Source organism: Urocampus carinirostris, chromosome 19 (assembly GCF_059441175.1).
Source record: "Urocampus carinirostris isolate Australia breed hairy pipefish chromosome 19, RoL_Ucar_1.0, whole genome shotgun sequence".
Classification (NCBI taxonomy): domain Eukaryota; kingdom Metazoa; phylum Chordata; class Actinopteri; order Syngnathiformes; family Syngnathidae; genus Urocampus; species Urocampus carinirostris.
The window spans coordinates 6,092,567-6,117,567 of record NC_142367.1 but is presented as its reverse complement, the minus strand read 5'-3'; the positions used below and the strand labels follow the sequence as shown (position 1 = coordinate 6,117,567).

At 41.6% G+C, this 25,001-nt stretch overlaps 2 protein-coding genes across 5 annotated transcripts in view; one reads left to right on the top strand and one right to left on the bottom strand.

Annotated features, from left to right (window-relative positions):
* The window catches only part of LOC148346998 (kinesin-like protein KIF20B), a 39,961-nt gene extending 38,837 nt beyond the window's left edge, over positions 1-1,124 (bottom strand). Inside the window, exon 1 of the mRNA XM_088323835.1 lies at positions 995-1,124. The gene's annotated coding sequence lies outside the window, so the exon portion shown is untranslated. The remainder of the gene's footprint in view (positions 1-994) is intronic.
* On the top strand, positions 84-24,331 carry asah2 (N-acylsphingosine amidohydrolase 2). 4 transcript variants are annotated; one of them, XM_088323837.1, is made up of 21 exons: positions 88-226; positions 6,847-6,983; positions 8,526-8,620; positions 8,698-8,841; positions 8,911-9,087; positions 9,172-9,299; positions 9,365-9,442; positions 9,524-9,644; positions 10,898-11,023; positions 12,289-12,375; positions 12,440-12,544; positions 15,553-15,634; positions 16,307-16,422; positions 16,499-16,593; positions 18,006-18,045; positions 18,498-18,596; positions 20,194-20,289; positions 22,260-22,409; positions 22,491-22,547; positions 23,957-24,045; positions 24,111-24,331. In XM_088323837.1, exons 2-21 carry the CDS (start codon positions 6,860-6,862, stop codon positions 24,307-24,309), a joined length of 2,208 nt encoding a protein of 735 aa, XP_088179963.1. In that variant the 5' UTR covers positions 88-226; positions 6,847-6,859; the 3' UTR covers positions 24,310-24,331. The 4 variants fall into 4 exon arrangements, with proteins under 4 accessions (XP_088179965.1, XP_088179963.1, XP_088179962.1 ...); XM_088323836.1 differs by lacking the exon at positions 88-226 and adding an exon at positions 1,833-2,435; XM_088323838.1 differs by lacking the exon at positions 88-226 and adding an exon at positions 6,549-6,659.
* Positions 24,332-25,001: the final 670 nt, after the last annotated feature.

The window sequence follows — 25,001 nt, the reverse complement described above, 5'->3', positions numbered from 1 at the left end:
TCTACTCCATCTCTTCTCTCTTTTTAATCAACTGGCACGTTTGAGAGGGACAAAATCTAATATTATTGGGATTTTGTTGGTTTTATTTCCTATTGCTGCCAATAATAATGGGTCCCGAGAAAATTACTGATAAGGGGAAGGAAAAGAGGACAACAACTACAGAAGTAAACATATGCAAAATATGAAAATAATGTACGAGTGTCTGCCATCAAAACGACGCTGGAAGGTACAGTAAATAGTTTTAAAATGTTATATGTCTAGCTTATTACAAGTATATTAATGTTTAGTAACTACATAAGTGAATAACAAGCAATGTATAAGTACACATTTGATCAATATTTTAATTTTATTTTTAGTATGCAGATATGGATTTTGGTGGTATTTTTAAAAGATGCATTTTTACACTATATCTGCTTTACCCAGCAAAACCCTTTATTCAGATACATTTAGGAAGTGGAAATTGTTGTTTGTCTGGGTCGCAGCTTGTCAATTGGTTGGAATGGTTGGTCCTCAAATCGGATCAGTTGAGAACCACTGATCTAAATGAAAACATTTTCAGGTAGAACAATGTTATTTCAATACCTGTTTGGAGTTGATCAAACATTTGATACCTGTATTTGGATTATTGATCAAAGGGGATCAGGAGTAGCACGAATTTAGAGCGGCTCAGCTAAACCCGACAACTAATAAAAACATGAAAGAAACCTCGTGACGGAACTTTTAATGCCTTACATAAAGTTCCTTTTCACAAACATATTCAAAGTCTCTGTTGAGTTTAGAGGATGTCTTTCATAAAATTGCACCGAAGTTACTTGCAAGGCTTTTGTTGTTGTCATTACTATTAGCCACATATAGCCAAACGAGGAATGTTATGAGACTTTTTTGACGCAAACATCGGGAAATTAAGTAAGCTTTGCACGTGTTGCAGCTACAGTTACCATATAGCGTACAGGTTGTTTTGTTTTATTTTATGTTGCATTCACGCTCAACTCACCCTGGTGATCCTTAAGCTAACCGACAGAAGTCGCTCACTCAGCGCTGCATGTACGTCCCCGCTTAACTTTTTCAAACGGGAAGCGGACAACCAATCAACATAAAGAAAGACATCGACGTCATCAGAACGCGACGCGTGTCACATAGTTATCGGAATTTAAGCTCTCTTCAAGAAAGGTCATCCTTTGGCTCGGCTCTTTAATAATACCCGACTTTTTGGGCTTCCAAACAGTTCTTCAGATATTTTTTGCTTTTAATTATATGTTATCTACCTACCTACCTACCTACCCCCCACCCCCTCTCTCTATCTCTATCTCTATCTCTAACAAAACATTATGCTCCAAATTAATTATTTTGGAAATGCATATCTGTCAACCTGTACGGTTTTGCCATACAAAGTACGTTTTTTATGCATTTTAAGACGAGTACAACGTACAAAGAAATCTTTACGGAATAACACAAATATGTCAATCGCATGCGTCTGCCGCCTGGGGGGTGGGGGGTTAGTTGTAGAGGGTTATTGTTCTATATTCTTTATCAATTATCCGTCAAATCATAATACACTGCAAAGCCAAGAGGCCAAGAGACTGAGTCAAGGTCCTAGCCACAGGGCCAAGCAGCGTCGTTCCGAAAAAAAAAAAAATATGGTGTACAATTATTTTGTACGGGAAAATACGACAGTTTGTACAGGCATGGAGCCGTGGAGGTTGAAAGGTATGGGATTGGCAGGAAACAAAAAGGAACTCAGATCTGGTAAATCGCCTGGAAAAATCATCAACCCAGTATGAGATTGAACTAAGCATAGAAAAACAAAACTAATGACCAACAATCCCCAAGGTATCACCACAAACATCACTATCAACACAAAGAGCTAGAACCTGTCACCAAGATTAAATATCTTGGAGCTGTCAGATCAGGAGAAGCCTGAGAACCAGAGATCATAGCCAAGATAGCTAATTTCAGAGCCACACTTGCCAGACTTAAACCCACTTGGAAGCACAAGAACATAGCTGTGAAACCAAAAATCAGACTCCAGCAACTGCTGGTTACTTCCATCCTCCTCTAGTCTTGAGAGACAATCCACGCCTTGGAGATGTGATGCTTTAGGAAACTTCGAAGCATCAGCTACTTAGCCCATGTGACAAACGAAATGGTGCGCGACACCATCAGAGGGCACATTGGACCCTAGGAAGAACTGTTGTCAACTGTGCGCAGACGGAAAACTTCAGTGGTATGGTCCTGTCACTAGATCATCAGGACTGGGCAAAACAATTCTCCAGGGCACAGTCTAAGGGGCAGGAGGAGAGGAAGACTGAAAAAGAACCGGGCCGAAAACATTAAGGAATGGAATGGTGCCAACTTTGCCATGGCCCAAGAACAGGCAACAATGGAGAAGCCTGTCCATACTTGTTTCCTCATCGGTGCCCCAAAGACCCATGCGGGTAAGAGATCTGTGAACCGTAAACCGATTAGGCTACAATATTATAACTGGTGAGACCGGGAACAGTTGCAACACATTTTTGCTTTCTCCCTCCCGATTTTCTGATCTTTTGTCCCAGTCCTCTCAAACCTTTACACTGTCTATTACAAGTATACTGTACGTCAATGGTAAGTGCTAAAAGTCTGTGAGAGTCTCTTAAACAGATTGATACACAATGTTACAGTTGTGGACAGTTCTAACAGTGTGATTTATCTTTACAAATCAGCTTCAGATAGTCCCATACTTAAATAACTCTTTCTTTAATAGAAATATATGACAAAAAGAGCATGGAATTGAACACAGTGCTTGTGTCATATCTATCCTTTTGTATATCTATCCTTTTGCTAATCAGAGTCTGACAAGCTGTTGTAGCAAATCTATAGGTGAGTGCTTGGGGTGCAGCCTTTGTGCGCAAATCGCTTGCAATCAAAACACTGTATCCACTTTTCTTCCCTTCTTTTTTGTCTTTGCCTTAGCATTTGTCCACACAGACTATACAGAAGTTGTCGTTTTTGGTGTTTGATGTGTTACAACTGTCCCCGTACCTATCAGCCACCATTAAGTTACATTTTTCTCCATGTAGTTGTTACCCAGCATTAAAATATCCATACGATGGAAGCCAATAATGCGGACATTAAGCATGTCAATCCTTATCATATTTGGCATGAATATGAATAACAGCATCATCTCCACACAGAAGAACAGCTTCAGCGACAGACTGCTGTCACTGTTTTGTTCCACGGACTGTCACGAAGCGTGGTGGCGTGGAAGGTGACCGGACCAGAACGGAGGCAGGAGGCATGAAGGGAGAACTCAAATGCGTTGACGATCCATAGGTTTTATTTAATAAAATAAAAGTCGCCCAATACTCCAGGGCAAAACAGAACAATACAGAGTTCCTCCGGCAAGAACTCAACAGGACAAGGCATAACAGACTAAAACAGGACAAGGCATAACAGAACGGGATTGTGAATAATGAGTATTAATGAACCCGCAACCGCAGAGCCCACCATGCAGCCTTAAGTACAGACCCACCATTAGTGGAACTGCTTTCAGCTGTTGCCCAGGGGGCGGGGCAGACTGGTCACCAAGGCGACCGTGACAGAGCCCCCCTCTTAAGGGACAGCTCCCGAGGTCCCAAAAAAGAAAAAATTACAACCTCACGCCCCGGAATGGTTCGACGCTCACGATTGGGGCAACCCCGCTCCCTCCTCCGAACACGCAGGAACGGGGAGAGTCAGGCGCCATCTGCGTCGGGCGGATCGGAATCGGCGCTCGGCAGGGGGGGGTCCGGCGGGCAAACTGGACAGGGGATAACAGACAGGCAGAACCGACGAGAACAGGACAGGCAAAATCAGGGCAGAATCAGAACAGGTAAACAGGACAGGCCTCTACAGAAGAGTCGCGCTCAGGACAGGCCTCTACAGAAGAGTCGCGCTCAGGTCAGGCCTCTACAGAAGAGTCGCGCTCAGGTCAGGCCTCTACAGAAGAGTCGCGCTCAGGTCAGGCCTCTACAGAAGAGTCGGACTCAGGGGGTTCAGGTGCAGAAGAGTCGGACTCAGGGGGTTCAGGTGCAGAAGAGTCGGACTCAGGGGGTTCAGGTGCAGAAGAGTCGGACTCAGGGGGGATCAGGTTCAGAAGAGTCAGACTCAGGGGGGATCAGATTCAGAAGAGTCAGACTCAGGGGGGGATCAGATTCAGAAGAGTCAGACTCAGGGGGGGATCAGATTCAGAAGAGTCAGACTCAGGGGGGGATCAGATTCAGAAGAGTCAGACTCAGGGGGGGATCAGATTCAGAAGAGTCAGACTCAGGGGGGGATCAGATTCAGAAGAGTCAGACTCAGGGGGGAACAGATTCAGAAGAGTCAGACTCAGGGGGGAACAGATTCAGAAGAGTCAGACTCAGGGGGGAACAGATTCAGAAGAGTCAGACTCAGGGGGGAACAGATTCAGAAGAGTCAGACTCAGGGGGGAACAGATTCAGAAGAGTCAGACTCAGGGGGGGAACAGATTCAGAACAGACAAGACAGTACAGGGAGACTCAAGGCAGGCATGGGAGTCGAACAGGCAGGCATGGGAGTCGAACAGGCAGGCATGGGAGTCGAACAGGCAGGCATGGGAGTCGAACAGGCAGGCATGGGAGTCGAACAGGCAGGCATGGGAGTCGAACAGGCAGGCATGGGAGTCGAACAGGCAGGCATGGGAGTCGAACAGGCAGGCATGGGAGTCGAACAGGCAGGCTTGGGAGTCGAACAGGCAGGCTTGGGAGTCGAACAGGCAGGCACGCAGGGGAGACGGAATAGCAGGCAATCGGCACGGGAGTCGGGCAGGCAGGCATGAGAGTCGAACAGGCAGGCGTCAATTCCTCCTGTGAGTCGATTCGAGGCACAGCAAGGGCCACGACGGGCGGGGCCGTGGTTCGAACGAGCAGGGAAGGCCAACTCAGTAGGCGCCTGCCGAACTGCGCTCTCCAGCTCTCCCCAAGTCGCGCTGGGATCGTTCGCTGAGTTATCTTTGTTGGCGGGTTCATTCTGTCACGAGACGTGGTGGCGTGGAAGGTGACCGGACCAGAACGGAGGCAGGAGGCATGAAGGGAGAACTCAAATGCGTTGACGATCCATAGGTTTTATTTAATAAAATAAAAGTCGCCCAATACTCCAGGGCAAAACAGAACAATACAGAGTTCCTCCGGCAAGAACTCAACAGGACAAGGCATAACAGACTAAAACAGGACAAGGCATAACAGAACGGGATTGTGAATAATGAGTATTAATGAACCCGCAACCGCAGAGCCCACCATGCAGCCTTAAGTACAGACCCACCATTAGTGGAACTGCTTTCAGCTGTTGCCCAGGGGGCGGGGCAGACTGGTCACCAAGGCGACCGTGACACGGACAGACTGAGGAGATCATTTCTCCCTCATGCCATGAGGCTCTTTAACTACAGCCCACATGAAACCCCAACCCTGCATTTGCATATTTTGCTCTATTTTTATTACAGTGTCTTTTTTGGAACATTATTTAAATGCTCTTTATTTTACATGTTATATTGGGTATTTTTTATTCTATATCTCTTGTTTTATTTTATTTTTTAACATGAGGATACTGCTGGAAATGTGAATTTTCCTATGGGGATGCATATCTATCTATCTCTCTATCTATCTATGAAACAAAAATAGTGAAAAAGTTTGAAATCTTGCCTGGAAATGTGTTTTTTCACCATAGAATTGAGAAAATGTCACAGAGACTTTTGGATTGGCGTGTGTGAGGTCAAAATAAAATGGGGAGTGTCTGATATCAGTGGCATCATTAAAACTCTCCTTCAATTGTTCAAACTTTGACTGTTACAACAGTCCCTGTAAAACAACTGTACCCGGTCTCTTCTAGCCTTTTGTTTTAATATGCAACTTTTGGTACGCGCTACAGTTCCCTTAAAACAAAGACTAATAGGCTCAGTGGCAGTTTCTTTAGCAGGGCCATCACCCCACTAAACAATTGAGCAAAACTGAGAAAATACAAATCTTAAGAATAATTTGGTTCTCTTTGTTGTTGCTGCTAAATGTTACCGCTGTACTTTTCATTGCACTTTTGGAAAAATGCACTATTATTTCATTGCACTGTTTTTATATCTCAGCCTAGTATTTAAACACTGCTTTGTGAATATAACATGCCTATTTATCCTGACAGTCCTTTATCTGATTTTTCTCTCTAGCCTTTATTACATGTTTACCCTGGAGTACCATGTCTAATCTCGTGGCATATGATATCTCCTGACCACCCAGAAAAAACGTCTGGTCAGCTCCATGGTCTCACCCTTTCTTTTTGCGTGTCTGTCGCCATAGTTAGACCAAGCCTCCCTCCAATGGAAGGGATGCCAAGTGGGCCCTAAAGGGCCCCCCTACGTTATTGCTGCACTACCCTCACAACCTGCAGAATAAGTGGACCAATCATGACATGTGCCATGATGTCCCGTCAGCACGCAGAGCTATTATTTATGATGAAATTGGGTCATAAAAGCAAAAACAATTTTGTTTATCAGTGTTGCTTTACAACTGCAACCATCGAATGAACTTTGCTTCAGAACCCAACGATAACGCCGCCCGCCACAAAATTTCCAGTCAAATCCTGACTGCCAGTTGTATCTTGCTAATCTTAGGAAACATTAAGGTGGCTTGTGTTGCGTTGTGGTAAGTTTTTTATTCTTCAGGTGTCTAAAATTATATTGTTGTCTTGCTTTAACGCACTTTGAGTTGTGTCATAGAATTTTGACCTGTCCTATCATGTCTTGTTTTGACTTGTGCACAGTTCTATTGTATCATTACTTTTTAGAAAATGAAAACAGATGTCAGCCATCTTGTTCTTGTTTTGTCCTAGTTTACCAAACAAGATGACCTACAAAAAGCATTGTACTTTTTCCACTCTGGAGGTGATATTGACCGTCCTTTTTGTCGTCATGACGGCCGTCAGCGTCACTCTTATCGCCCTGAGGGTCACATCCTCCATCACGACTAGTAAGGACATTGTGCTAACCATAGGAAGGCCTTGTCTTTCACACCTAGGCCTTCTGCTTATGTGGAAATAAGCAATGTGTCGTTCGCGAACGAACCAGCTCTACTACGGCTCTTGAAGGAGAAATTTCCCATTTTATTTGTGAGGACTCGGGTGGAGGAGAGTTGATTTGACTCCTGCCGCGCGCCCGGTGCTTTTGGTTTGCTGGTATGCCACTCAGGAAGCCGGCAACGCAAACTGTGGAAGGGGGGTATGCGAAGGGCCGAGAAAAAAATCCTGTCTTTTGTAATAAAATCTAAGTTCAACAAGACAGTATAAACAGAGACAAAGAAGGACAATGATGGGTGGATAATACAAGAAAAAAAATTAAACCAGAGAGAAGGTCAGCCCAACCTGAATGTTATGATTGTCATTTTAGGCCCGACATAGTCTGAAATTCAGACAGGGCTTGGGCTCAGGCTTAAAATCTTACCTCTTGGCTAAAAGTGGCGGACAAAATCTTTTCCCGCTGGCGAAAGGCTTGGTCGCTTCGGAGTTGTCCGACCTTTCGCTCAGCTCGTTCTCTACAAATTTAACGGATGTTGGCGCAATCGCTTTGATAGATTACTGGCCCATAGCCGATCATAGTTTGTGAAACTGGTGACGTTTCCCAAGCACCGTTAACATTCGCTGACCCTCCAAATTGGAATCAGATTGGCTAAACCAACAGCTTTATCAAACTCAGGATATGTTGTGAAGGCCTCCAGGTAGATTTTTGAGCCTAGCAACAACTAATGGCTGAAACGTGTTTGGTTACATTCTGAAAGGGACAGTGTTTAATATTTTGTGCCTCCTAAAGGTACCAAAAACCCTTAATTCAGTAAAAAAAATCACATTCATTTGAATAATAGGCAAAATACATAAACTTATACCAATATTATTTTTTATAAATATTCATAGGTTAAGAAACTTGTATTTATTTTTGCATAGTGTAATCCATATTTAGTAGTCGCTGCCATGTTTGTCTCGGAATCTTGCTCCTACGCTGGGCTAATTTGGCACTGGTTTTCATTTGTATTAGACATCAGTGCCATCTTGCGGTCAAATATTACACAATATACCTTTATATTTGAGCATCTGTAGGTGGCGTAGCCAAGGAGAACCAATGCAAGGAACCTGAGGGACAATTTGGAATGATTTAGTAGGTATTGATGGACAAAATACAATCAACATTACATAAATCAGATATTTTGGGGGCCAGCAAAGAAGGCCCTGCATTCCCAAACTTGCCACCCCTGGTGCTAACATGTCGTTGCTCTGTAAAAAATATTTTCGTACCACAGTATCTTACAACATCACCGTTGTTAAGTTTGGCTAAGAAAATCCAGACGTGGACATGCGAGCCGAGTCAACAGCTTAATTGGGGTTGGAGGGATTTAAAAAATCATTTTATACGTGGTAGTTCTCCATTCCTTTATTTGTTTTGACGCCCTTGGAGGACGATGGCATGCTGAAACATAAGAATTATATTATTTTGACTTTAAGACTATTTATTTTTGTGCTAGGTCCTGACCCGACTCGGCCCCCCGTTTCAGAACCGTCTTTCCGTATCGGAGTAGGAAGGGCCGACTGCACCGGACCCATCGCCGAACTTCCTCTGGTCTATTGATTTGCAATGTTAACAAAACTTCCTGCTGTCCTTGGACCACGGTGGCTTAAGTGTTTGTGCGTTTGTAGATGGGCTACGCTAACCCCCAACAGACAGCTGCCGGGATTCACACCCGTTTGTTTAGTCGCGCTTTCATCATAGATGACAGCCGCCACAGAGTGGTCTTTGTTGCCGTGGATGTGGGAATGATCTCACAGAGGCTAAGGCTTGAGGTTCGCTCGTGTGTATGCGTCACTTTATGAACATGGTGTGGACCTGAGAGTGTTTCTTCTTGTGATAAGGTCCTGAAAGCCCTACAAGTGAAATATGGTAACCAGTACAGACAGGACAATGTGGTGCTTAGTGGAACGCACACTCACTCAGGTCCGGCTGGGTACTTTCAGTACACACTCTTTATGATCAGCAGCAAAGGTTACCTCAAGTCGTCTATTCAACCGCTCGTCAAAGGCATCGTCAAAGTAAGACCTAAATAGGCCCACGGCAGGCATAGATGTGGCCTGTTGTTCAAATATCAGCTTTAATTATCTTCCACTCGGTTCCAGAGTATCGACAGAGCCCACAACAGCGTGCGGCCAGGCCGCATTTACAAAAATCGTGGACGTGTGGGCGCCAGCAGCGTCAATCGAAGTCCTCACTCGTACCACAACAACCCACTGGATGAGCAAAACAGGTCAGCAGGTCTGACATGTCCCCAGACAGTGACGGTTTCCCCTTAAATCTTTGATCCCTTTCTAGGTACGAAAATAACGTGGACAAGGACATTGTGCTTTTAAAGTTCACAGATCCAGACGGAGATGGAATTGGTTTGCTCAGGTGACTATAGTGAAAAATTGCCCGCCTGCCACATGGCACAAGACAGGTCCAATTTAGCTCCTGAACTTGGTCCTCTTACAGCTGGTTTGCGGTGCATGCAGTCAGCATGAAGACAACCAATCTGCTGGTGAGCAGCGACAACATGGGCTATGCCGCGTATCTGATGGAGAACCACAAGAATCCCGGAGCGCTGCCTGGACAGGTATCACCATTGTTAAACTGCTCTCGATGGACAAGTATAGATCCCTTTGCGTGTTTGTAAACAAGTGTGTCATAGCCAAGCTATTTAGCCAGAATAACGGAAACCGTGTGCAACCAGCAAGATATTTTAACTTTATTTTAAAACACAAAACAAAAGAAACTTTCTCTTGGCCAGCGCTACACATAGATTGTGCGAGCAAAGTTGCAGAGCTTTTGTGTGTTTTGTGTCCATGTCAGGTAAGTAACAAGTTAAATAGAAACAAATGTAGCTTGTTTACAGTAGCTTAGTTCAAAGTAGACTTTTCCTTGGATTGCGCCAAACTTAAATATATTGTTAGTGATTGTGAGATCATTAATAATATAACATTTGCTCAATATTGATTAATTTCGACAATATGCTGTAATAATATATTACTGATTATTTATTATATACCATATACGTTATTATCATGTTAATAATGGTGTTATTGTTGTTATAATTATTATTATTATTGCTGTTGTAAAATATCTACGAGCTAGCACCAATAGTAACAGACTTGCATTCAGCAGTATAATAGCATCCATTGATAGACAACACTTACAATTCCCCAACACTTATCCTACCCCTACTTAAAAAGGCATTCCGGATTCAAGTAAATCTAAATCATACAGCCACGATAACTTACAAAAATGAGACACCGCAAATGCGGACGTTCCTTATGATGTCCTCGATTTATTTGAATGGCTACTGCAGTGCTTTTGAAAAGGACTGTTTCTTCTTGCAGACAATTTGTTTTCCTTGAAATTAAGATTTGTGCACCTATACACACAGCTCTGCATGTTGTTTTTTATAAACTATGACTTTGAAAATGAAACTCAACGTACATATCGTCTCTCGCTCTATTCAAACTTGTGTCCTACTTCCACTGTTTTGGGTCAACAATGCGCTCCCATCCTGTGGTGATCCACGGATGACGTTTGCTGCGGAGTGTTTTATTGTTCGCAGGTACTGGTCTTGGTGCTGATACCTGCTTTTTTAAAGATATATTTTTCTTTATACTAGCTGAAAATAGTGTTAGTTGCTTTCTAGTGGCCAATTAACAATCAGGAATTTGAATTTATTATCTAAATGCAATGTTAAAGAAAATATATTGTGATTTATAAGGTGTTTCTGTTAAAAAATGCAGAGGGAAGGAACTTTTATGTACCAAATATCACTACTCATGCGTTGGGTATTGGTATCAGTCTGAACTTGTGTTCTGGTGTGTGTATCAGGCAGCATTTGTGGCTGCTTTCTCTTCCAGTAACCTTGGCGACGTGAGTCCAAACATTCGAGGTCCTCACTGTGTCAACTCTGGATTAGCCTGTGACTACCTCAACAGCTCTTGTCCTGATGGAGGGGTAAACACATTCATACGCATACACACAAACACACATACTAGTGGTATTCCCAGAATTACTTATTTCTGTTAGGCATAGAATGTGTAGTGTTTCTCCCCACAATAATGAAAATATATTGCAAAATATTCCACGTGTTGGAGGACTCGCAAAATTTATTCTCAAAGTTGTCTGATTTGAATTGTTTTCTGTAGAGCTGTAACTTCACTAAAGAAACACAACACTTTCAAAATGTTGAATCCCATTAACACAACATGTAAGGCCAGCTTTGAAATAGACAGTGATTGTAGGGGACACTGATTGTAAACCGCTCATTTCTGCTTCGAAGTAGGGAGTTGTGGCTTTTCTTTTGTGTTTTTCGCTGCGTGTGTCACAGTTGGTATAATTTTGTCCGGCGAGCTCCTAGTTAGCGTCGGGACTGCTTTCCTATTTTGTTTACTCCCGGTAGGTGCATGTTGGCTGCCCACTGTTTGGTGTTTGGCTGGCTAGCCTGGATTAGCGGTGATTTTTCCATGTCCCTTGGTTTATTCCCGGCTGGCTTCTCATTTGTAACCGTTACTGATTTTCGTTGTTGGTTCCCAGTTTGCCTGGCTGCTCACCGCGTGGTTTTTGATCGGCAAGCCTGTCGTCAGCATCATTTTCTTGTGTCCCTTGGTTTATTTCCGTCCAGCTTTGCGTTTGTCGACACAGCCGTTGACGTTTTTTCTTGTTATTTCCGAGCTTGCCTGGCTGCTCACCGCGTGTTTTTTTAATCGGCTAGCCTACTGTTAGTGCCTGTTTTTTTGCTGTGTTCCTTGATTTGCTTATTACCGGCCAGTTTTGTATTTGTCAGCCTTGTGTTTTTCTGCCGACGCTGCGGCCGCCTTTTCGTTGATCGTCCCGGTTAGTCCCCTTTTGGCGTCTGCTCTCTGTGTGTTTTTTGCCTTTTTCTGCCATTACTGAATCCACCTGCGCAGAAACGGCTAGGCATTCGCCACAAAAACGATCAAAACTTCGCTTAAAACACACGTAATCTCTATGACTATTTAAAACGTAAAACAATATGGCATCTGGCTTGTTGGGGTTCTGGTGTTCCCGTTGTGACGCCACAGGTCAGGTTAGCAAATACAAGACAAGCTGTCTGCAAATCGCATTGGGACGGAAAATATTTGGATTATACCGATGACATATATATAGATTTTATACAAAACACATGTATTATTTCTTCATTTTATTGCATGTTTGCAAATTGGGATTACCTTTAAAGAGGAAGTTTGTTTGTCTTTCAGACAAAAGAGTGTCAAGCATTTGGACCTGGAGAAGACATGTTTGACAGCACCAGAATCATTGGACACAACATCTTCATGAAGGCCCGGGTGCGTGTTAGCATGACTTTGTATGTAAGCCTGTTTTGTTTTTCATGAAGATTCACGTTTGCAGGATCTTTATGCTAATGCAGTTGAGGAAGTGACAGGTTTTGTTCATTCAGCTCATCAGTGGGTCAACATGACAAATGTCTCCATTGACATCAATGACACACACACAGTAAGTGTGCACCAACACACACTAACACCTGCACAAACAAACACGTTTATACATAAATGACATATTAGCAGTGTTGGGTGTGTCACTGAAAAAACAGGAATTAGTTACAGTTGCTAGTTACCTTATTTAAAATGTAACTCAGTACCCACCAGATTACTGACTCCAAAAAGTGGATAAAGCATTACTCTGAAACTAACTAACTGCTTGAAAATAGCCACATAATAAAAAAAGAAGACAACGTGTACACCAACCTGTGGAACCGGTGACCCCTTTATTTTCCTTGTCTGGTGCAATCTTGAGAGTTTGCAAATGAACACTTTGCCGAGACACTCTATATCCGTTTTGTCTCTGGGCTTTGTTGAGGAATGGTATTTTCCTCAGTGTGTTTGTTGGTCCTGGATACTGGGAAGGCAGGTTTTTGAAATTGAGGCTAAAAACAAATGAGCAGTTCCTTTTAAAGGTTTTATTACAGAATTGATTATGATAAAGGAACAAACAGACAATGGCTGTAACAATCCACTTTAGCTAATGGTGATGTGTTTTACCATCCTTTTTGTAAAAAAAAAAGGGCAGTCCATAAGCTGATTGAAAATCTATGACAAGTCAAACATACAGTTGAATAGAGCACCATCCTGCTGATAACTGCCACGTCATCTCTGAGGATGTCATGGTTCGGCACCTGAACCCCCTCCCTTTCTCCAAGAGAGGGCAGCATTACCCCATTTCCCAGTCTTCCTCTCACTCTTCTGTCCAGGTGCTCCTAAGCAGGCAATTAGCCAACCCTTACTATCAATACTCCAGCCTCCCATTCTACTTTGCTGATTCGTTTTTGTTCCTGCTCAAGACTATCACACGCCAAGACGACAAGCTTCTCTTACCAAGACTTTCTTTTTCAGTTCCTTCCTCATCCTAAGACGTTCCTCACCAGCCATCTTCTTAAAAGTTCTCCAGAATCTCCTTTTGATGACTTTCACCATCCCAAGATTCCCTCTCAAGTTTTCCCTCCTGACCAGTAAAGCTCCCTTATCAATAGTAAATTCCTCTATTGTTTATTGAATAAAAAAAAAACCTTTTGGAGTTTGATTACATCCCCATTTTAATGTCTCATTGTGTCCTGCATTTGGGTCTGCCCGACATCCCATAACAAGGGAAGGTTTACTCAAGCCTCTCACCCTCAGTGTAGGAATCAATTGCAAAAGGACAAAAGCTGTACTTTACTTAGTTTGATATTCTCAGGAATGTGGTTGTTTAGGCATCTCCTCATAAACTGAAATTGATATTTCCTGTCTTTGTATAGTTCTCTCAAAGAAGTAAGATGATAGCGTAGATTTAAACATAACTGAAGTAACATAATTGCGACTGAATAAATCAAGACGTAAGAAATGAAGGAAGTGAATAATCATGACTAAATATGGGCAGTGACATATTTCAGTATTACAACTTTAAACCACTAGAAGATCTCCTTCTCCATTTCTGTCCAAGATGCTTCCTTTTTTTATCCAGGCATGGTGTATAGCCAAAATAATTTGACAATCAAAAAGACCAAAATTTTGCATACTTTTACCGTCATTTCTCTGCTTACGTTTGACCCATTGATTAAGTTGATTTGTTGTTTATTGTATTAGCCACGCCCCTTTCCCCACATGCTGCCTACTATTCACTACTGGTGACACGCAACCTAATATGCGCATGTTAGCTGACCCTGAAGAAGTATGACAGTTTTCTTTCTTGTCCTAGGTGTGTTCATTTAATTCCTGGTGAGTAGAACATTGTTAAAACCAGAGGTTGGTGATGAACTGCTTCTATAAAGTTTTTTATTGGCCGAAAATACTCCCGACATCATTGCAAGTCTATAAGCTATCAATTGAGTGTATCAGAGACATTTTAAAGCAAACTTCTTATACGTTTTCTGAGTCGTTCCAAAAGTCAAGAGCAAACTGCAACTGCAGTCTTTTGCTTTGTATTGTTAGCGCACTTTTGGGGTTATCAGCCAATTGTCAGAATTTGGGTTTGCACACTTTACTACACTTTACTGTAACATCAACAAAATTGTCAGTTTTTTTTTGTTCTTTCCAATACAATTTTGAAAATTCGCCCACACATCTCTTGCTCCTGTGGTATTGTGGTTGATCCTGTGACTTGTCATCCATCCATCCATCAATTCATTTTCTGCACCGCTTATCCTCAGAAGGGTTGCGGGGGAGCCAATCCCAGCTATCTTCGGGCAGTGGCCACCAGTTGCCAACCAATCGCAGGGCACACAGAGACAGACAAGTCACTCGCTCATTTACAACTAGGGACAATTTGGACCGGACAATTAACCTGAGTTGCATGTTTTTAGAATGTGGGAGGAAACCGGAGTGCCCGGAGAAAAACCCACGCAAGCACGGGGAGCACATGCAAACTCCGCATAGGAAGACTGGTAGCTGGATTTGATCCCATGACCTCAGAACTATGCCGCGGACGCGCTAACCATTCATCCGCCGTGCCGCCCTACTCTTGTGATTTTAGCTTGAACTTCTTGTAATGAGTTTAAAGTATTTGACATTGGTTTGAACTTCTAGTTTGCTCAAAAACATCCTTTTATTTCTTACGCTGATAAATTTTATGTACCATATTGTCACCCCCTTTTTGATTATTCTGTTTTATAGTTTTAAATTTGGATTAGATCTGAGTATGTATGGTATAGAGAATATCTGCATGAGGAGAAATTCCACATTCTCATACTGCTTGAGACGGCACTACCATAACTGTATTCACTTGCACTTTGAAGGTATGTAAAAACAGGCACATCCATTGTAATTGGCGTTCTGAGAGATGTACAGTATTTGGCAATATTATTGATGAATTACTCAACAGTCGGTAAACATTGCAATTATTACCTGCATTTAATGGTATTGCAGTGATGCCCCACATAGCACAAAACATATGAGTTACAAAGATTCATTAATAACACGTTACAGTACTCGTTACCAAAAAAAGTAATTGCATTCCTTTAATGTGTGCAGGCCAGTACATGCAAACCTGCGCTGGGCCACAGTTTTGCAGCAGGAACTACAGATGGTGGAGGAGACCTCAATTTCACACAAGGTTGCTCTAACACTCACAAACTCTCATTTTTATTCAACATTCTCACACTCATATTTACAAGTGCAAATATTATATGGGGTCTAATGTTTAGAACAGTGGTCTACAACGTGGTGCTTCCAGGCACCAGGTAGCCCCTTTTAGAACACTAGAATAGCTGGTGGACAGGTTCTGAAAACAACTCACCAATTAAGTCATTGGGATTTTCCAGGAAATGTGATTTACAACTGGCATGATGTTTCAGTGGTTGACTTAGCTTGTTTTTAACTCAATTTATAATCATCACAACCTGGTAATAACATAGTAACAACATAGTAATAATAAGTAGCAAATCAATAAAAATGAATGCTGCTCTCAGTTTAACAAAAGATGAATTACCCGTGCTTTAACCGAAATGTAAACTTTTTTGGGTGGGCTTGTTCTTATTTCTTATTTAGCGTTTGGTTTGAAACTAAATAGCATAGTTTTAGGTGGTTGTGCAAAACAACCCATGAAATAAGGTCAAATTAACCTTAATACCAAAAGTTTTGGGGAGGACAAGTCTGTGCTAAGTTTTTGGCTTCAACCTGTCATCCGTTTTTTCTTTTGTAGTACAATTTTTTTTAAGGATGTGAAGTTTGTTCAAGAAAGAAAGATGAACTAGACAAAAAAATACAAAATACTATGCTCTCGCAGGTGCCGTAGTGGGTGACCCATTTTGGGATGGGATCCGAGACGCCCTGCTTGGTGAGCCGTCCAATCAGACGCAAGAATGTCACTGGCCCAAACCAATCCTTTTCAGCACCGGTGAGGTGAGTCTAGCTTTTGTATCTTCACATGGGCTCCAATGCAACAGATTGTGTATATAACATGTCTATTGGTATATAGATGAAATGGCCGTTGCCGTGGCACCCAGAAATCATTGATGTTCAGATCATCACTGTCGGATCTTTAGCAGTTCTCGCTGTTCCTGGAGAGATGACGTAAAAACACACAAATGCACCTGCTCACAGAGTGTTGGGCACATTATTAAAAAAGAGTCATTAGTTACAGTTCTTAGTTACTTTATTTAAATCGTAATTCAGTAACCCCCTTGATAACCAACACCCAAAAGTACCACATTACTCTGAAAGTCACTATCATGTCACAATTTACTTTACATACTTGCATATAAGCCGACCGCCCTAAAACTGCTTGAAAGGGACAGTGTTTAATATTGAAGGGCTCCTAGTGGTACAAAAAACGACATTCAGTCGAAAAACATTGATTTGAATAACAGACAAAAATAGATAAGCTATCATACCATTGTTAACTTTTAATTAGGGTCGAGAAAACTGTATTCTTTTACATAGCCAAATCCATACAGTCGCTGCCATATTTGTCTGGCAAAAAAAATACAGTTTTTTTTTGTCTTTGGGTGATACCTGTAGCAGCAAGATGGCTGACTATTATGTCAGCTTCATCTAAGTGAGGCTAATGTTATGTATAATAAATGCATTTTTCTCTACCTATTAGTATTTGAAAACATGGACGTTTTTTTCATAGTACATGCATTTTTGCTTGGTTTTTAAACCAGTATCAATTATTTTTAATTCCTCCCACCAGAGGCGCTTAAAAATACACACTGTCTCTTTAGACTTAAACTATAACCCACGGGCCGCAATTGGCCGCCAGGCTGCAAGTTTAAGACCCCTGACCTAGAAACTTGCTTCCTTTTTTGACATACTCAGAAATTGTGGGCGGGTCGGTTTAAATCAATCAACGGGCCAGATCCGGCCCGCAGGCCTTATCTTTGAGATGCCTGCCCGGTGTACACCAACTGGTGAAAGCAGTGCAGCCTTCTTCTTTCTTGGCTTGTGCAATCTTAAGAGCTTGCAAACGAACTCTTCACCGAGACACACAATATCCATTTTGTTTCTCGGCTTTAAACCTATTCAAGAACTTCTTCTTCTTCATCCTTTTTCTGGGTACTCTCCAAGACAGTTCCTTTTTTTCTTCTGTCATGGTGTAATGCAAAAATAATTTAACAATACATTGTATTATACTCTGTGCTTGAGAATGCACCACCATAACTGTATTTAGTTGTACTTCGTGGGTATATTAAACACGCCGACCCCTTTTTATTGTTATTGGGGTATTGATGGTTACAGTATATGTAACTTTGAAAATGAAGTAATGGTGTTTAGTAATCACAAGACACTGTATACCGTGACCTTATTTTAATAAGTAGCAGAGTAACGCATCGTGATGTAACGACAGCTGAGTTACAAAATGATATCAATAACGCTTTACAGTAATACAGTTCTCATTAATGAGAAAAATACTTGCGGACTATCATTACTTACACTCCACACACATATGCATGCAAATAATGATGAGTATGTTTGTGTGGCAGCACCATGGCAGGTAGAAGGTTAAGAGAAGCTGTTCAACGGGTAAGTGTCAACATCACGCATACAGTGCCTGGCGAAAGTATTGAGCCCACAACCCCCCCGAATAAGGTTTAGATGGGACGGACAGGTTTTGCTAGGTTTGCGAGGGCTTTATGCACTCTCCATTTTGATATTATTGCTTTCACAGTGCCCCGGGAGATGTGTAAATGTTGCTCAATCATCTTTTATACCATTCCTGCTCTGAACTTTTTATTTGGTCTTTGGTCTTGATAATGCTGTCTGTTCTCCAGTGTCGCATTTCAGAGACCTCTAAGCCCATCACAGAGCAGGTGCATATAAACGAAGACTTTATTACAGACATTTGGACTCCTTTTGTCATTATTAGTCATTTAGGTTGACATTGGTTCATGCTTTCGCTAGGTACTTTACACACAGGCACATTTGTGGTTTGGCAACAAGTGTTGATGTTTGACAATTGTGTATGTGTGTGTCAGGAACTTCAGTCAACCAGGGCGTTCTCAAAGGTGGATGTGGTGATTGCTGGTCTGAGCAACGTATACACGCACTACATTACTACGTATGAGGAGTACCAGGTGTGCACACCAAAAACTCACACTTACATACCCGTGATGTGCAGTCAGGGGAGGCAGGCAAGGTTGTGCATAGCTGTCATCATGGAAATTAAACATTTAAAATATATGAAAAGGTTACATTTCTTCAGTGTTAAAGTTATATTTTGGGGTAGTACAAAACACAGTGCAGAAACACAGATTAGTTCAGTAATGGAGGTCTTTTTTGGAACAGGGTTAGGCACTGAGATGTCCGGTAGCAAGGCAACAATCGTGGTCCATTATGCAAGCGAGGGGTCCTTGTTGCGAAGGCAAAGAGTTTGTCAGGCGGTTCTGGAAGGGCAGGCAAGAATGCGGTGCACTGGAATAAAAAATAAGCTGAGACAAGAGTGCTTGGGACGTGACAAGATAAATAGCACAGAGCCAAAGGGACAGTCTGTGTAGCGTTATCGATATGACACTGATTCAAACCACCAGGACTACAGGTTATTGCGGCTTTAATTTCCTTCTTCGGATGGTGACAAAGGCATTGCCTTGTTAATCCTTCATCGTTAATGGGGACGAATGGAACACACAACTGACAAATCAGCCATAGCTTACTACAAGAGGCCCAGAATTGGAAGTAACTCTGGAAACCCGGAAGTAGTATTATTTGGCTTTCTCTTTTTTACTAAAAGCTCAAATAGCCTCTAAATATTTTTATTAAGACTTCTTAATTTACAACAGTTTTAGCTTTGTACTATATTTTAAACACATGAAATTATAACTACCTTATGGGCAACACGTTCCTCGCCAGGCCTCATAGGCCACAATAACTAAACGTTACAAGCACAGAGTATTAAAATATTGATGTGGAAGAGTCGTGATAGGAGGGAAATCAGTAAAAGTGAGTGCAGCTGTAAGAAGGAAAACTGAACTGAGTGGCAAAATTAGGTCAAGTTGAGAGAGACAGGAGAGAGATGGAAAAGGAAGAGACTCGGGACTCACAGAGACTCAGGAACCTAATTGGAGGAACATATTTATGTTTAAAATGTTTGGATTTTTTTTTTCAATATCTTGAATACCTGTAAGGCCTGCACTTATTTTGCTTTTCGGCGGAGGGAGATAATGAGCCCAAGGATCCTGATTTGGCACACACCTGTATCAGTATCAGCTCACTAACAGGAAGTCTAGCCATCCAGGACTTTTTTTTTAATCGCTGCATGGGCTGTTTTTCAGAATGTCTGTGTACGGGATTGATTTTTTGCTCGTTCCTGGGATTTTTGTTAGTGTGGCCTGAAAATACTAAAAGTTAGAATAGGACTGTTTCAAAAACAGTCCAAATGCTATCCCAAAAAGATGAAAAAAGGAGAGTTTATTAGTATGATCATGACTTAAAGCCAGAAGATTGTGGCAAGAGTAGCAACATTTTAAGTTGCGGACACTACCTTTAAGGTAAGACAATAAAAGTTCTATGTCGCAGTTTTTATATTGCTTTCTTGCTCAGCCAATCAAGTGATAAATAAGATGTTCATTTATTTGTTAATCTGACTGCCTCACCACAATTGAACCTCACTGCAAGTCACTGTCACAGACTATTGAAGTATCAAAATTGATAAAAATGATTGTTTATTTGGTGCAGGTTCAGAGGTATGAGGGTGCATCAACTATTTTTGGCCCACACACGCTGAATGCCTACATAATGAAATTTGTTGAGCTAGCACGTGCCATCGCTCAGGTGAGTTTCACTGCCATTTAATGTGTGTGTCAGATATTTCCTGTTTAGGTACTATGTCATTAAGGAGAAGGCTGGCTGTTGGAACAAGGCTTGGGTTTTAAATCTTTAGTCTTTTCCTTCTGATCTTTGTTCCTGGTTCTTGCGAGCACATTTGAGTGAGAGGAGCGACACGGTAAAGGCAGCTGCTAATTTCTGCAAACACATAGCACAGCACAAATCTGGGGACACACAGATGACAGGCAAAAAGTGCAAGTTGAGCTCAATGAATGATAACAGTCCTTGTTTTCGCCCCGCCCTCTTCTGCTAGGGCTTCGCCGTCGGTCGCTATCAAGTCACGGTGGAGGAGTTGCTGGTGGAGGGAGGCTTTTCTGTGTTTTTTTCTCGGACATTTTCCATTTCAGACGCTACATTGGTTTTGGTTAAAATAGAGAAATTTGGGTAAAGAGTGGACTGATCCACTACTTGGGAAAGAAGAATGTACTTGGATTGGATCAATACTATAGTCCTGGGATGGATACAACACTCCACCACCAATTTACTCAATGTGCAGCTTCTCTACATAGATTGCGAAGCCCCTTTCTCTCTCACCAGCGCCCTCTGCGACTCTAAATTTATGCCTGTGTGTGACTGACAGACACCTCTCCTTACCTGGCCTGCTGCTGCATCCTGCCTGTCAGACAGATGAGCGGGCCAAATCTATGTAGCCACCCTAGCAGAAAGTAAAAATGACAGAGGCAAACAGAGAGCCCAGCGCGGTGGGGACTTTTTTTCGATGACAGAAAAGCACAATTATAGGTGTCATTTTTGTGGTAGTGTGGTCTGCTACTGTGACAACACACATTTACATAAACACATAAAAAGTTCACCCTCTATAGAGCAATGAGCTGTAACCAAAAATGTAAACATGTTACTGCTCCTGAACCTGTAAATCAGTTGTCACTATGTCAATAAAGCAAATGAGAGATAACACATTTTTTGCATTACAGACTTTATATTCAAAATATTGTTTCGTAGAAGGTATTTAGTTCACTAGTTCTGTATTTTTTTCAAAATATTTTGAGCCAAGGCACATTTCTATCATTAAAAAAATCCAGCTGAAAACCACTATGTGAAAAAACGTTATATTAACAATATTAGCGTTTTTTTAACATTGAAAAATGACTTTACGTGATAAGGTCTTGAATAGGAATCAAATAAACACAAAGAATAAAGTATTTTATTATATTTTATATTTATGCTCACTCAATATGAAACATGGGTTTGTTAGGTTGATCACAGAGTTGACATCCTGGCAGGAATCCATGAAAGAGAGACACAAAGCCTCCACAGCTCTCAATTTTTCTCTCACTTGTCTCCAAGGACAAGGCCTCTTATGGTATTGAAGAGTAATACATGCTTACTCTGGCAGGCGCTAAACTGCACAGACACACAAAATGGATCATTTCTGACAGCATACCTGACAATATCCCACTGTGCACACCAGTATGCAGCGACACAGTGGTTTAAAACACTTCTCTTGTCAACATTGTTATACAGTGTTTGTATTTGTATTACATTGTTGCTTTTTTGGTTTGACTCTGAGTCTTTTGTTTTGAAACAGTTGTAATAGAAATATTATGTATCTATTTTTTTTAATACTGTTAAAGTTCGCTATGTAGTGATTTATAAAAAAATCAATAACATTTTGTGGCCGAATTATTCGTGCTGTGTTTATTGAAATGTAAACAAACTTAAATGGGCAGGGTTCCATTATTCAACAATCATGACGTTACCAGTCAAAAAGTAAAAGATTGCTTGGATCAATACCTAAATTTGACAGTATCGCCCACTGCTAGTGTTGAATAAATGAGAAAGCAGATTATGAGCCAGTCAGGAGTGCTGAATTGGGATTTTCGGTCCAAATGACAAAAAAACAAAAACAAAAAGTAGACGACAGAATGAATCATTCTCAAATCACTGTCATCATGCAGGATAAAGTCGGTTCGCTCCCATCAGGCCCACCTCCACCCTTTTTCGAGAAGAATCTTTTTAATCTGTTACCCATAGCCACGGTTGACAGAAAACCAGAAAACAGCAGTTTTGGCGAAGTCCTGCAGCAAGTCCTGCCGGTCTACAGACAGGTAAGCAGCACACATTCAGTCTTAATGTTTAAACCTGAGCTTAACTTTCGTCCTGGTGGCTGGACGGGTTTTACTTTCTAGGGTGATTTGGTGTCCGTCACTTTTGTGGCAGGGAACCCTAGACACTCGGGAGATGTGGTGAGAAAAAGCTTTTTCTTGTAATCCCTTGTTTTCCACGGGGGCTGCGTTCCAAAAAGGTCCTGCAATAATCAAAACTCTCGAATTAAAAACCTTTACTTATTTATTTATGAAATACTCGATTATACATTGAAACCAAAGAACAAACCCAATTTACAGTATTTTTCTAACAAATAAAAGTACTGGTCTTTATAAGCGTTTTTTTTTTAGTTCTTACAAATAACTTTTGTGCTGTCAAATTATCATTTTTAAAATACTCGTGCTGCTTTATTGCTCAACTGTATTTATTAAGGACGGAATCCACTTTACTTCACAGTTTACTTCAAGTTAAAAAATGATTTGCACATACATAATATAGGTTCGTCAAGCTGTTTTCCATATGTGTACAACTCAGACTGCAACATCATTGACGTGCAGGCAGACACAGGCAGAAAAGGGGCAGGGCGTCTGTTTAACCAGAATGCCGAACAAAATGCGTTATAAAAATCTGCCAAGTAGTGAAACCGCGATAAGTAGACCGTGATACTGCAAGGGATTACAGACGCTGTCCTACTTACGAACGAGAGGTTCCGGACGATCGTTCGTAAATTGAAGTTGTTCGTAAGTTGCTTCAGTGCTATATTTTGTATGGAATGTATGTTTAAGGTTTTTATAAATAACCTGTATTGTTTTGTCCTGAAAAATAAACATTTCTCAAAATAATATCCTCCATGAAGATAAATAAAGTTTAGTTTAACTTACTTTTGGGGGATGCACTTCAAGAGGTCTTCCCCTGTGGTAAAAAAGCGGCTGAAAAAAAGTGTTCCGACCATTTTCTCAACCGCATCAAGCTTTCTTATTCCACTTTCGTTTCAAAAGAAACTCTGGCCTTTTCTTTACACTTTAAACCAACCATATCGAATGGCTGCACGAGATATTAAACAATAAAAATGTCAAAGTTCCTAGCGCGCTGTAGTGTAGGCGTGGAATGTGAGGTGTGCATGAATGATGCGAGAGTTAAGTTTTGGAGAGAGTTCAGTTAGGGGTTTTTTTTTTATGAACGCGGAGCAATCCATTACCCACACAAAACGACTACATTGGTGGGAACGGTGGGATTACGAGCAGGTGAATGAGAGATGCTTATATAAGAACTAGGAAAAGGAAGCTGATTTTTTTACTTCCGGGTGAATGCTGGGTGACCTCTCACAGCGCCACTACTCGCCGGTAGCGGCGGAAAGAAGTAATTTCCTATACTCGGAAAAAGTTGCACACAATACAAAATCTAACTTACAGCAATGTCCGGATATTTTTCGACCACCTGAAAAAATGTTCGTACCTACCGTTTTACGTAAGTCGAATGGTCGTAACTAGGGGATCGACTTTACCTGTTTTTTTTCCTCCCATCTCCTTATTTCACGGTTCGTCTCCAGAGGGATCAATCCTTTGTTGCTGTGGAGATGCACGATGACTCAACCGACCGCTGGACGCTGGTCCACACCGACGCTTCATGGGAGACCCGGTGTGTAAGCGCGTAGCTGTTTTAGCCCGACATTTACGATGGCTGATCAAACGTACGCGTTGCAGGTTCCACTGGCTAAAAGGTTCTGAGCGGCAGAGCAACGCCACGGTAGAGTGGTATATTCCGAAGAATGCCGTGCCTGCATCCTACAGGATCAAGCATTTTGGACATTATAAAACCATGAAGGGCCTGCGACCGGTCATCACACCCTACCATGGCACGTCCGACGTCTTTCGGGTCATTGGCAGTTTTTATGCCAAGTGACCAATTATGAAATGCACTAGAATTTTTGATTTGAATGAACATATTTACATCTAAATAAATAATAAGATCCAGAAATGAAGTGTATTACTTCTCCAACATTCTAGAATTACAAGGAATTTTATAGTCCTACCCCTAATGTTCAAATAAAAAACATTCACATTAAACGACATAAAAAGAATAATATATTGTAATTTCCGGACTATAAGGCGCCCCCAAAAAGCCCCATTTTGGTCAGGATTAAAACGTGCGGCCTATATTCTAGTGCGCCTTATATGCGGACACAACTGGAAATGCATTACCATTTTTGTTCAGTTCTTGTATAGTCGTTAATGAAACACACTATTTTTAGTCACGGAACCAGATATGATGGAGTAGAGAGAATGTTGGTTCACGTTTTGTCAGCTCAAACTAAGCATTGTAAGTGACAAACGTATTGGATACGTGCGACCATGCCTTTATTTATATATTTCAGGACAACCGAATTACTTCCCACAATGCCCTCATTGTAATTCTGTTCAGAATCTTGCGCTCGTCCTAATGACTTTGCTTGTCGGCTGTACCACTGACCGGTTAAATGCCTGATAATATTCTCACCACCTGGCCCAAAAAAAACATTAACAATTTGGTACTGTGACTAAAAATAGTGTGATGATGAGATGATACCTATTTTCATGAAATTTCTGTACGCCTAG

What these genes read in the sequence shown, in the direction of transcription:
- asah2 (XM_088323836.1), top strand. Translation starts at nt 2,338, where the DNA reads ATGGAATGGTGCCAACTTTGCCATGGCCCAAGAACAGGCAACAATGGA. An exon ending in CACAGAGGCTAAGGCTTGAG is followed by an intron (nt 8,842 to 8,910) that starts GTTCGCTCGTGT and finishes TCTTGTGATAAG; the next exon opens with GTCCTGAAAGCCCTACAAGT. An exon ending in TAGCACGTGCCATCGCTCAG is followed by an intron (nt 20,290 to 22,259) that starts GTGAGTTTCACT and finishes GTCATCATGCAG; the next exon opens with GATAAAGTCGGTTCGCTCCC.